Source organism: Acomys minous (genome assembly GCF_964271855.1).
Source record: "Acomys minous genome assembly, chromosome: 9".
In the NCBI taxonomy this organism is placed as follows: Eukaryota; Metazoa; Chordata; class Mammalia; order Rodentia; family Muridae; genus Acomys; species Acomys minous.
The window spans coordinates 71,932,962-71,945,016 of NC_140490.1; the positions used below are offsets into that span (position 1 = coordinate 71,932,962).

General features: G+C 40.4%; 1 protein-coding gene across 2 annotated transcripts; it reads left to right on the plus strand.

Annotated features, from left to right (window-relative positions):
• The first annotated feature begins 2,172 nt into the window (after nucleotides 1–2,172).
• Nucleotides 2,173–11,836, plus strand: LOC311604737 (putative G-protein coupled receptor 141). Of its 2 annotated transcripts, XM_084794801.1 has the most exons (4): nucleotides 2,173–2,213; nucleotides 3,224–3,403; nucleotides 5,355–5,528; nucleotides 8,820–11,836. In XM_084794801.1, exon 4 carries the CDS (start codon nucleotides 8,825–8,827, stop codon nucleotides 9,722–9,724), a length of 900 nt encoding a protein of 299 aa, XP_084650927.1. In that variant the 5' UTR covers nucleotides 2,173–2,213; nucleotides 3,224–3,403; nucleotides 5,355–5,528; nucleotides 8,820–8,824; the 3' UTR covers nucleotides 9,725–11,836. The 2 variants fall into 2 exon arrangements, with proteins under 2 accessions (XP_084650927.1, XP_084650926.1); XM_084794800.1 differs by lacking the exons at nucleotides 2,173–2,213; nucleotides 3,224–3,403; nucleotides 5,355–5,528 and adding an exon at nucleotides 5,565–5,985.
• Nucleotides 11,837–12,055: the final 219 nt, after the last annotated feature.

Here is a 12,055-nt window from a genome sequence, read left to right on the forward strand (position 1 = left end):
ATATAAGGTTCACTTCCAATGCTTTGAAAGTGCTATCAAGCTGTTTAGGAGAAATAAATTATACAAATTAAATCATGGTCATGTCAATTGCTAGTCTACTTTTGTCATAAGAGTATACATCTTAGGTGCAGCAGATAGATATGACTCTATAGAAAGACAATGTCTTCAAAAATCCCAGATACATGCAAAATATGGCTTTTAAAAATGTTTATATTACTTTAAAGATTCATTGACAATGAGACAGGTTAACTCCTGACAACACCCAGCCTACCTCAAAGAAGATGATGAGCATCAAAAAACCTCCTTTTGGAGATGGCTTCAAAAGTGGCAAACAAGCCACTGGCAAAAGTCCTCATTTCTACCACAGACAGAATTCTGCCTAAAAAAGGGCAAGCTTGTATGCAAGCAGAGTCGATGGCCAAACTCTGCCAAGACAGGGTAAGCAAGTCCTCAATAAATCCTGCCTCACAAATATGTCTGTCAGATGTATTGGGCCAGAAGGCTGAAGAAGATTATAAAGAGTATTGGGTGACTATTCAGGTAGAAAACTGTCTCTGTCATGTTTTCATTTGGAAAGCTACTAACCTGCACTACTGACATACTCAGATAATCAAGTTTACTCCTTCTTAAGTCTCTGAGGGAGTTGAAAAGCAGGTAGCTTAGTTTTACAATGAAGCTTAATTGTTTAGGGGTTAAGATGTTTTTAGATCAAGATAGGTGATCTAAATTGATAATGACAATATGTGATAAAGATTGATTTACATTCAGAATTTAGCCACACCAAGATAGGAAAGATGTCTTCTTCAAGGCTGTCAAATACAAGTAGCCAAAACACTAAGAATGTAACATTGATTTAATTCCTGATTGTGTCAAGGTTCTTCTTGCCATAGGTAATCTATTGTACATATGTGTAATAATGTAAATGTATATGTACAAAAATAGATTAATTTTTAAAAAAGAAAAAAGAATTACTATAGTATAGAGAATAACAACATATAATGTGTATAATATATGAATTTATAAGGATAAGAATATGTAAGAATAATAAAAATTATTATTTATGTAGAAAAAAGAACAAAAAGCTGGGTCAGGAGAAGTAAGAAAGTTAGTGGAGGGGAAGACATGGTGAAACTATAGTGTCTGAAAAAACTTTCACAAAAAGTAACAAAAGAAAAAATGAGTAATGTTGATACGATAGAGTCTCTTATAGACCAATGCCAAATCTCAAATTCATCTCTAGCCCCAGGAAAGTTGTAAGAATTAAGGGGGAAATTATTAAATCATCACTAAAAGAGATTATCCCACAACCACTCTTTAAAAGTCACATATAGTAATATATTCATTTAGATTATTGAATTATTGTAGGAACTCTATGCAAGATTCTAAGCTGATCACTGGGAAACAGTAAGCAATAGGCTTAATGTCCTGTGAAATGTATGTCTGTCTAGGAGTGTGACAGACAAACCATCTTTCCTTATTCTCAAAACTTCGATGGGGTCTCACGCTTTAAAATGCCAGAGACCAAGCTCATGGAGCCTGAGGGCAGAGCGGTTCAGGGGAAAAAAGGGGCCAATAAACCCTAAGAGAGCCGTTGGGACTCATTCATAAAGGAACTGAACAGGCCGGTGAGACAGAGACCCAAGCAGTCTCCCAACACTGTGACTGTCTGTGGTGGGTAGGGGGATCCCCAGGGTGGGAGGATCCCCAGGGTGGGGGGATCCCCAAGGAAGTGCTGTCAGTGAGACCAGAATGACAAAGGACTGCCTCACGTGCTCAGGAGAGAAACAACACCTCTCCAGTCTGAGGCAGGTGACAAAGGCACAATGCATAAAAACCTAAGGGTACTCCAGGGGCAGAAAAGTCCAGAGACCTCATGGCATCTTGTGAACTGAGGTCTTATCTCTTTCTTTCAGCAGAGTTTTTCCTTGGGTATAAGTTCAAACTTCTCTCTTCCTCTACTTAAATCTTTTCCTTAGGCTGAGCCCACCGTTCGGTCAGTGAGTCTAAGTACTCGCCACACAAGTGTGTGGCACTGATTCTGAATCGCCAGAACATGTGCCAGCTGAGCGGGGAGGTGGAGACTCGAGGGTGCCCTGAAGCCTTTTGACCAGCTGGCCCGGCGCACACAGTGCCTAACAACAATAACAGAGGCTCTGTCTCAAACAAGGTGGACCCTGAGGACCAGCACCAGAAGTTGTCCTTTGATGTCCGTGGTATGTGTGCACCTACACTCATATGTGTATAAGCATTAATGGCACACATACATACACCACATGCATACATCAAAGTAAAAAATTAAGACTATATTTTTTTCCTTTTAGTTGTAAAGAGCACTTTGCCAGGAAAAGACACCCAGCTAGCCTGCAGTCTTCATGGAAGATTTGCTCCTCATAGCAATCTTTGATGTCAAAATCTATGGTTCACAATGTCTCTTGACTGTTAAACAAAATAGAGTAGTGTTAATATGTCACCATCTCCTTTCCACCTAATCAATACCTACTACAATGTAAAAGCTACCAAAATAGTTATGGTTTTCGAGAACAATGACACAAAAAATACAAGTATTTAGTATAGACAGTTTTTCCCAAATAGTTTCCCTGGTCCTGAAATCTGCTCATGTGACACCCTAAATGGTGAGAGAAGGTTGGACTGGTTCATGTATTTAAGAAAGGCTATCCAAGACTTTCGGCTACTGAAAAATTTTGTGTGCCAGGTGTACTTTTATTATTTGAATCTCTATATATGAGAAAGCCAGCCTGAGAATATACTTTTTTCAAAATAGACTTCGGTTGACTCCTAAGGAGACTAGAAAGTTCTGCCTGGGTCATCTCCCCGCTAAGAGGAAGAGTTAGAGGGACACTTTATTCTTCTTCATTCCAAATCTCGTGTCTTTATAATAGAAAATTTGTTTTTGCCTATGAGAGCATGAGCCAGAGTGGACATGTACATACCATTAGAGACCTACATGAACCGAAACCAAGAACACAGATGCTCATGTGGAGAGTGCTTGAAATCCCACACACTGCAGCCAGCATCCAGGATGACCTAGTCTCTGGAATTTATGAGTAGATGGCATTTTCCAGGACTTTACAATGTAAGAATGTAAATACGTTTGAGAGGGAGTAGTTTCTGGCTTTGTTACCAATTGCCCAAGGACATTTCCCAATAGTAGCAGTCTAGCAACTATAAAGACAATAGTCAATTTCCATCCCATTTTTTTCAGGAGCAGAGACCCATCAAGAGACCTCTCAAAAGACACCTTCCATAGAAAGGTGCACAGTAGCTCTTCCGGCCACATCTGCTTCTTGTGTGTGCATGACGAGGACGCCTTCTGAAAAACAGCAGGCTAATAATTAATGTTCATGTCGGACTTCAGCCTGTGCGATGAGGATGGACTGTACAGGTGAGTTTTGAGGGCCGGGGAGACAGCTCGGTAATTAAAAGGATGTATTGCTGCTCCCGAGGAACTTGAGTTTAGTTCCATAACTGCCTGAAACTCCGGTGTCAGAGGACCCAACACTCTCTTCTGGCCTTCATGTGTGCCTGCACTCATATGGGCACATGCTCATAAACACGTGTGAATAAAAATAAATATGTCTTTAAAATTTGATTGTCTGGAATTTTAAAGGTATTTCTATACCAATGTTTACTTCCATTCTGAAACCAAGGTTTCAGAGATTATCTCAAACTTCCCACAGCCCTCAAGAAAACAAACATGTACATGCTAGCAGGAATGCTGAGGGGGAAAGAACCCTTAGATGCTGGTGCAGCCGCCATGGACATCTGTGCAGAGATCCCTCAGAAAGCCAAAAATGGACTGACCAAGTGATGGGCATCCTGCTCTGACCACACTTGAAGGGGTGCCAGCCGTGGTGCTGCTGAGGTGCGTGTGCAACCCTACTTCTGGCCGCACTGTTCACAGCAGCCAGGAGGTTGCAGCAGCCCACATGCTCGCCAGCTGATGAAGGATAAAGAAAATGCAGCACATATACAACAGTGTTTCGGTAATAAAGAATAAAATCATGTCCAGCTTCAGGAGATGAGTGGGATTCAGAATCATTATGGTGAGAGAAGTAAGCTGGATTCAGAAAGGCAGATCCTGTGCGTTTTCTTTGAATACACATATAGCCTGTGTATTTGGGAGGGAGGAGACAAAGAAAGAGGAGAAAGAACACCAGAAAAACGAATCTGGGAAGATCTAAGAAAAATGCATAATATATGTGTATTAAAATGTCAAAAAGCATCCCTTTTGTATAGTGAATGAAGGTTAATTCAAATAAAAATATAAACAGTAGAAAACATATTAGCTGTTACGCTAACAGAAACCCTCTAACATGTGCATCCTGGAGGTGAGAGGCTGCTATTTTGGAAAAAGAACCTCAGTTTCCCCCTTGATAACTGTCCTCAGCTGTGAGCTTTGGTTGACTAGGAAGACTGTCTTTTCCAGAAGTAAATCACTTGAAGGCTTTCTTGTTAGGGTGTGCTGTTTCCTTTTGAAGAGTTAGTGTGTCTGCATGGGAAAAAAGGCTGAGTCTGACTGCGAGTGGAGACAGTGTGTGATTGCTGTGCTCTTCCTGCCGTGAAGGGACACGCACACATTTTAGCAGAAAGCCATACCATCAGTGTGAACACTGGGTGCGCAGCGCTCAATTCGCAGTTACCGTTGTCTTAGTTTTATTCCCTGCTGTTGGTTGCAACTAACCTATTTCCCAGTTTTCCTTCCTCATACAAGGAACCTCTAAACATAGCACCGTTTCTATGGGAACATACTTTAGCGTACAGATTCCAGAAACACACTTTATTTGAAAAATAAAGATTGTCAGATTAATACATCCAAATCTGGGCTGTGACCCAGATTTTGTATTTTATGAATTAATTTGACTTAAAAAGAGATGCTTAAAATTGGTTGAAAATTGTTTCCATTTGATTTTTTTTTTTCTAGCCGAATTGAGCTGGTTAATTTTTACTTTCTTGGTAAGAGTCAAATTTTTGTCTTTTCTTTAAGCTTTATTCAAATAATTAAGCAGATGGGTTTGTTACAAGAAGATCCTGTTATTTTACATCTTCAAATTAATCAGCACTGTTGGCTGATTGAGGAGCAGATGGCACAGGTACAGGCAACGCTTATCTTTTCAAATGCAGTTTGAAAATAGTCTCCATTGGTGCTCGTAGGCCGTAAGGAGCTTGCCTTATAGACAATAACTTCTCAGAGGTTTGTAGTTTCTGTAAGCTGAACATTGGTCCGATTTGGGGCAGGTGTGGCTGCAACTGTTGAAGGTGGGTTGGCTCCTTTTATCTTCCTGTGGTAGTGTACTAAGTTGACACTTCTTTTACATCATGTTTTGGTGTCTTAGGATGTCTGTGAGGTTAGGACAGAAGGGAGAAAGCTCATGTAAGGAGATGAGACCTTTGGAAGATGCGAACCCTCAGTAGAAGCAACATCAGCTGGAGGCGGATCTTCAAAAGAACCAACTCTCCAAATAGCAGCCTGCCTGGGAGAAAGGTGCCCGTGAACAGTGGAATGTGAGGTGAGCCCGTCAGAGAGAAAACTGTCCAGAAAGGATTTCCCCGTACCCCATTCTGTGCACAGAACACTTGGGGTGGTACATAGAAGTGGGACGAAACGGCACTGAAAAATTCCTCTACGGGTTTCATTTTAATTTTGCAAATAAGTCATTGGGAGTGAAAACAAAAGTCTTGACCCGAGGAGCAGTTTCGAATCTGCCCCACTGTAGAGATAATGTCCGCCTGAGGTCAGAGGGCTTGCTTATCACGGATCTGCATCTTGACTGTTGGACTTCCTGAGCCTTCAGGGCAACGCTTGAGCAGGTCACTCGCTTCATCACCCTACCCGTGGGTCCTGACTGCACTCAGGGCAGTCCTGGTTCCAGCAGCTGCTTTTCCTGCCTGCTCTGATGGAGAGCGACAGGTGACCACGCTGCCTTGAGTTTCCCACCGCCGTCAACCACAACTGGGAAGGAGCAGGCAAGTACTTTTGGTGGTTAAGTTGTTCTTTTTGTTTGTTTTGTTTTGTTTTGTTTTGTTTTGTTTTGTTTTAGTGGAAGGTGTATCTAGAAATTTTTAGTACTTGGTTTTAATAAGCAAAGAAAATACTTAGAATTAATTACAGGCCTTTGAAGGATAATGTTAGAAATAGGGTTGTAATCTTAAAGTAAATTTTTGAGAGAAAATATAGGAAGTTCCTGAGAAACAACAAAAGGTGAGGTAGGTCTTTTGTGTCATGTTAAACAGCTTTGTGTGCATAACAGAGGAGGAAATTTTAAGATGCCAGAAAAGGTTATTTGATTTACGGGTTTACTAGTTTCTAAGTTAGCTCACAAGTTACTTTTTGGTGCAGCATTTTCACCCACATGCATAAATTGATTGGTTCTGAGTCATTGTCCCCTCCCCCACTCTCTCCCGTTTCCTCTGCTCACCTCTATCTGGCTGTCTCTCTCTCCTCGAGTTGTTCTTCTTTTTAAATGCAATACTTCTATTTTTCCTTTCTTTTAATATCTCTTTCTCTATTGTCATGCTCTTTTTTCTAATTTTGTGACTCACCATACACATCTCTCTCTCTCTCTCTATCTATCTATCTATCTATATAGATATGTGTGTGTGTGTGTGTGTGTGTGTGTGTGTGTGTGTGTGTCACACACACACACAGAGATCATTTTATGTCTAGGTTCTATTTGCTCTACATGTCTTTCTGAGTTTTTTCTTGAAAATGTCATGATTTTTATTTTCTATATGGATGCAATCCAAATTAATTTTTGAAGGGAGGCATCATTCAACTTTTTTTTACAGCTAGAGGCAATGTTTAATTACCTGCCCTATTGAAGCTGCTTAACGGGGCAGCTATGGTACTTGTCTTTTCCCAAATTCTCTCCTCTGCCTTAGCACATTGCTACTAAAGCTGTGGAGCTGCACCATAATTTAGGCTTAGTTAGTTTCAAATTAAATTTAAAATTAATGTAAATTTCAAAATACTTTAAATTAATTTCAATCCTAAATCATACACTTAGATTTGGAAAAGATCAAAAAAAATTTTATATTGTTGATTTTAATATCATATAAAATATAGTATCACATAAAAGCAGGTAAATATTACAGACTTTTAATGTATATGCCTCATTAAAATGCTTACTTTGACTATAAGCATTTAGATTGTTATGGAAGTTGTAATGTTTTTAAGTTAACATAAAATCTTATTGAGGGCAATAACTGTGCTAGAGCACCTGAATTTTTAAAAAAGCTCTTCTTTCCAGGAAACACATTTGCAGGGTGACTTCACATTCAGACACAAATAATTCTAAGGTGCTTCTCAACAAATGGGCAAGAGGCACACGAGGGCAAGCTGAAGCTGTCAACGTCTGAGCCTCCTCACGGTAGAACAGAAGTCTTGAGAAAGAGTTATCATTTAAAATAGTGAGATATTAATTAAACACATAATCGTGCAGTATCAGTCTCAAATATCCTCATTATCTATCACGGCACTTAGAGTAAAAGTCAAGAGCTGAAACTGCCTCTACGGTTTAATATTAAAATTCATTATTTTTGTGTCTTAGTCAAAAAATTGTCTGGAGCAAACTAGCCCACTGAATGTCTAAATGAGCCCTGACCACAATCCCCACAGCCTTCCTCCCTGTGCAGCTGATGCCCCTGAAACTGCAGTGGCTCCTGCTCCCTCTGGGGCCTCTAGAAACTGGACTGCACTGGCTGAAAGCCACCTCGGCTTTAAACTGAGCACTGCACCTGCCCCTCATGCTATCACAGTTGAAAAACTTAAATAGCAACCAAGCAAACCACCCTCCAGTAGCATTTCACCAAAAGCTAACACACCAGTGCACGAAAGTATTCAGATTTAAGCAGAATGAGGTCCAGGGATGGGCACGTGCTAGAGAGCTTTTTGCTTCAAAACTGCTCCCAGGAAATGATCCCAAATGTCACCTGACCTGTCTACCTATGATTAGTGACTGGATTTGTGTAGATTTTTCTCTACTTTGCTGTAAATCATTCGCATAAAATTTGAGGGGTCACATTTACAAATCTGATCTCAATGTGCACTGGGTTCTACCGATTTCAACTTCATTTAAATTTGGTCGTTTTGTGTATCATAAATATGTTGCCTTTAAGTACTATTTATGGGCTGGGGAGAGGCTTAGTGCAAGACCTAAGTCTGCATCGTCAGGGCCCAGGTAAAAGCTAGGCCTGGAGGCATTTGTCTGTGACCCAGCACAGAGAGGCAGGGGAAGTGTGTGGAGACAGACAGATCTCAGGGTCTGGACGGCCAATGAAACTGGCTGAGATGAAAAGTTCAAGGTTCACCGAGAAACCCTGTCTCAAAAATTAAAGTGGAGAACCCCTGAGGAAGGCACCTTGTTGCTAACTGACCTCCACACAGGTGGGCACATGTATGAGTATACATGCACACAGGCACAGCACACACAATTTAATTCAATTACTAAAGGAGTTTGGGGCTGTTAGATTTTGCATCTGATTTCTCTCTCCTGATACTCCACTTGTCCTGACATGTATATATGAGCATATCTGTTTGTAGAATACCTAGGGGCATAGCCCCTATATATGTATGTACTTATGTATGTATATATGTAGGCATGTATGTATGTATGTACATACATCTGAATTACTGAGTAGAATCTCCAACAGTACTTCTTTTGTACAATTTCATGGTTTTTAAAGAGTCCTTGAGGATTGAAAATTCCAATATTTGCACACGATTGCATAGTTTCACTATGTCAATGATAATTTTATAAAACTTTCGATTTGACAGTTTGTGATCTAATTTTTTTCCTAAGGAACCATGGACGTGATGAATGTCACCTTTGTGTCAAATGGCTCGAGCATGCTGATGCCTACTGCAAGACCATTGTGTGATGCCTACTGCAGGGCAGTTCTGACAACAGCCTATAGTGTGGTTTTATTTGGAGGCACCGCTGGAGCAGTTATGATGTCACACATGATGCTCAAAAGAAATAGCCAATCAGCGATTGCCACGATCATCATTAATATCATTGTCCTGCACTGCCTCCTCCTGATCAGCCTGCCGTTCCGTCTCAGCTACTATCTCTCCACAGTCTGGAAGCTCGGGTCTTTTACCTGCCGAGTGGTTAGTGGTGCCATCTATGGCCACATGTACCTTACCTTTGTTTTCTATGTGGCCATTGTAATACTTCGGTTGCTCGCCTATTTTAAGAAACTCCAAATGCAACAGTTACAGAAGTACCATGCTGTGGCTCTGAGTGCTCTTATTTGGATGGCAGGAAGCCTCATCTTCTTACCGATATTTTTCTTACAGTACGGCACTGATCCAATTTACACAGACCAACAACGATGCTTTGAGTTTTATAGATCTCTCAATGCCAGGGAAATCATCATTATAAACTACTCTATAATTGTCATTATGATGACAACAGTTCTGGTCCTCTTTCTGGTACAGCTGTCTGTCATTCTTCATTTGATAAAAGCCTATTGGCCTGATATGTGGGCCCATCAAGAGTACAGAGCCCAAATCAAGAGTTTCTTCTTCCTGGTAGTCATAGTTGTCTGCTTTATACCCCACCATGCATTCAGGGTATACTTTATTCAAAATTATCCAGAACAAGAAAACTCTAAGCTAATACTTTGCAATGAAATCTGTCTTGCTTTAACAGCCTTCTGCTGCCTGGATATGTTATGTTTCATAGGTGGTGTCATCCACTAGACTTTCCCATGTTTGTGTGTGTGACTGGTTTATAGACCATCAGGGTTAAAAACATTTCCACTGCATAGATGAAGTGCTGTTAATCATCTTTAAATTTCAAACTCCCTGCTTCTGAATAGAAAACAGATTTCAGTTAGTCAAAATTGTTTTCCTACACAAACTTAATTGACCCTAGTCATCTGGTTTTCCTTTGAAAATGCTTACAGGTTCCAAAGGTATCCCCAGAATAGGTTTTAATTCTTAGCCTTATAGCCACCAAGCACACCATGCCCTTCTTTTTCCATTCCATTCAGCAATCACTTCAGAAAAGCATGTCTAGGTTCTTCCTGGGCTCCTGAGGCATTTAGTCTACCATGTTTTGTCCTGGATATTTGTTCCTCCCATTCCTGTCCACCAAGAGCTAGATAGCCTATAGATAAACAGGGCCCTAAAATAGCTTTAATTTATGCAACTTAAAATTTCCTGCTGGCATGGGCATTGGGAGGGGAGCATTTGTTTGAAGAGGGTGGTCAAGAGAGTGTGAGAGGAAACTCTTCCAGGAGACTGGGCAGTGGCATGGCTTTTTTCTGACCACAGTAAGACTTGGAAGCCAGAGGCCATCTCCCAATGGACCTCCACTATAATTGCAGTAAAAGACATTGAAAAAAATAGAAAACCTGGACCTAGGCTGAACTTGCCAGCAGACTCTTTGGGCACAAACCTTTGAGGCCACAGAACACTTTTTATGGTTTTCCAAAGACATCCTATACTTTCAAGAACCATTATATAATTAGGATGAGCATCTGTGTCTGCCATACTCAATAAAAACAATCAAGATAACTAACTTGGTTCCTGTTTATATCATATAGAATTGACATATACTTATACTTTGCTTATAATAATGCATCCTTGAAGAATTATTTAATCAATGCTATAGTCAAACAATGTTCTAGTGGCTAATAGGTGAGCATAGCTAATACAAAGGAATTTTAGAGTCATGTGGAGACCTGGTGGGGTCAGGGTGAGATCTATCTGTGTTCAGAAATCATTGAACTTTGGCTCAGCTATCTGGAAATTCTCCCCATGGACCCTGTGACAGAAAAGAGTGCTCAATATGTAGGACTTGGAGTGTTAGCTCTTTGCTTCCCTATTTCAGTGGCATCTTGAACAATACAATTTCAAGATAGGCTGTTATGATTTGATGATGGTGTATACCCTGAAAAGGCTCATGTATTGAAATTTGGTCCCCATGTTGATGTTCTGGAAACTTTGGGAAGCAAGACCTACCCAAGAGGAAGTTGGTCAATGGTTCTTCTTCTCTTATTTTCTGCTTCCTGTTTTCCATAGAGGAAGAAAGAAGGTTCTTTGCCACAACCCCTTTCTAGGTTGATATTTTACTCAAGTGCGTAGTACCAAAATGTGAGTTTAAATAAATCCTCCTTTAAGTTGTCCTGTTAGTAACTTGGTATCAGATCAGACTCATTGTTTCTTGGGGCTTTGGAACTGATTTGTGGCTAGAATGTGGACTAATTAGGAAAGGTAGGTTGAAGCAGTTCTGAAGTGACATAAGCAGCGTTGCTTCTAGTGGTAGCTCAGAAGACCAAATGTTGATAGAATATCGGCTTTTATGAACATGTTTATGAAGCTGCAAGGGAGACTGGGACCTTTCTGGGAATTGCACCCAATGCCATCTATGCTGGTTATGACAAAGCTATATTTTGTTTATATCCTGAAATTATGTGTCATATTGATTAAATATGAAGTACTAATAAATTTTGTGAGTGAAATGTCAATACAGTATAACCTTCAGGCAATGGCATCTTTTTTTCTGAATGCTTTTAGCCAGTTTAAAGTAAATACTGGCTTTTCAAGTTTTTGCAAGAAAAAGAGTTATGGGACAATGAGATTTCTACCACGATTCAAAAGCAAGCTCTGGAATCCAGTCAATTTGTGACAGGTCACACAGCCTATAAGATGCTACAAGGTCAAGTCTGAGCTTCTGTGGAAACCTCAGATTTGAGGGATGCCAGGAATGTTGAATATGTATCCAGAAAAACTGGAAGCAACAAGAGGAGCAAGACAAGAAGGAAGCTATGTGGTCAAATGTGGTACTACATTCTAGGAAGATATGTTGAGGAGTCAAAGGCAAGAAGATCACAAGTTCAAGGCCAGACAGGTCTACACCCTTAACAGGGCTGGAAAGATGGCTCAGCAGGTAAAGGTGCTGCTACAAAAATCTGAACAATTGAGCTCGATCCTCAGAACCTGCATGCTTGTGCCCCTCTTCACATACACGTATGCCACACTACATACACACTCACGCCACACACTGCACATACACACATAAAGACA

What these genes read in the sequence shown, in the direction of transcription:
- LOC311604737 (XM_084794801.1), top strand. Translation starts at nt 8,825, where the DNA reads ATGGACGTGATGAATGTCACCTTTGTGTCAAATGGCTCGAGCATGCTG.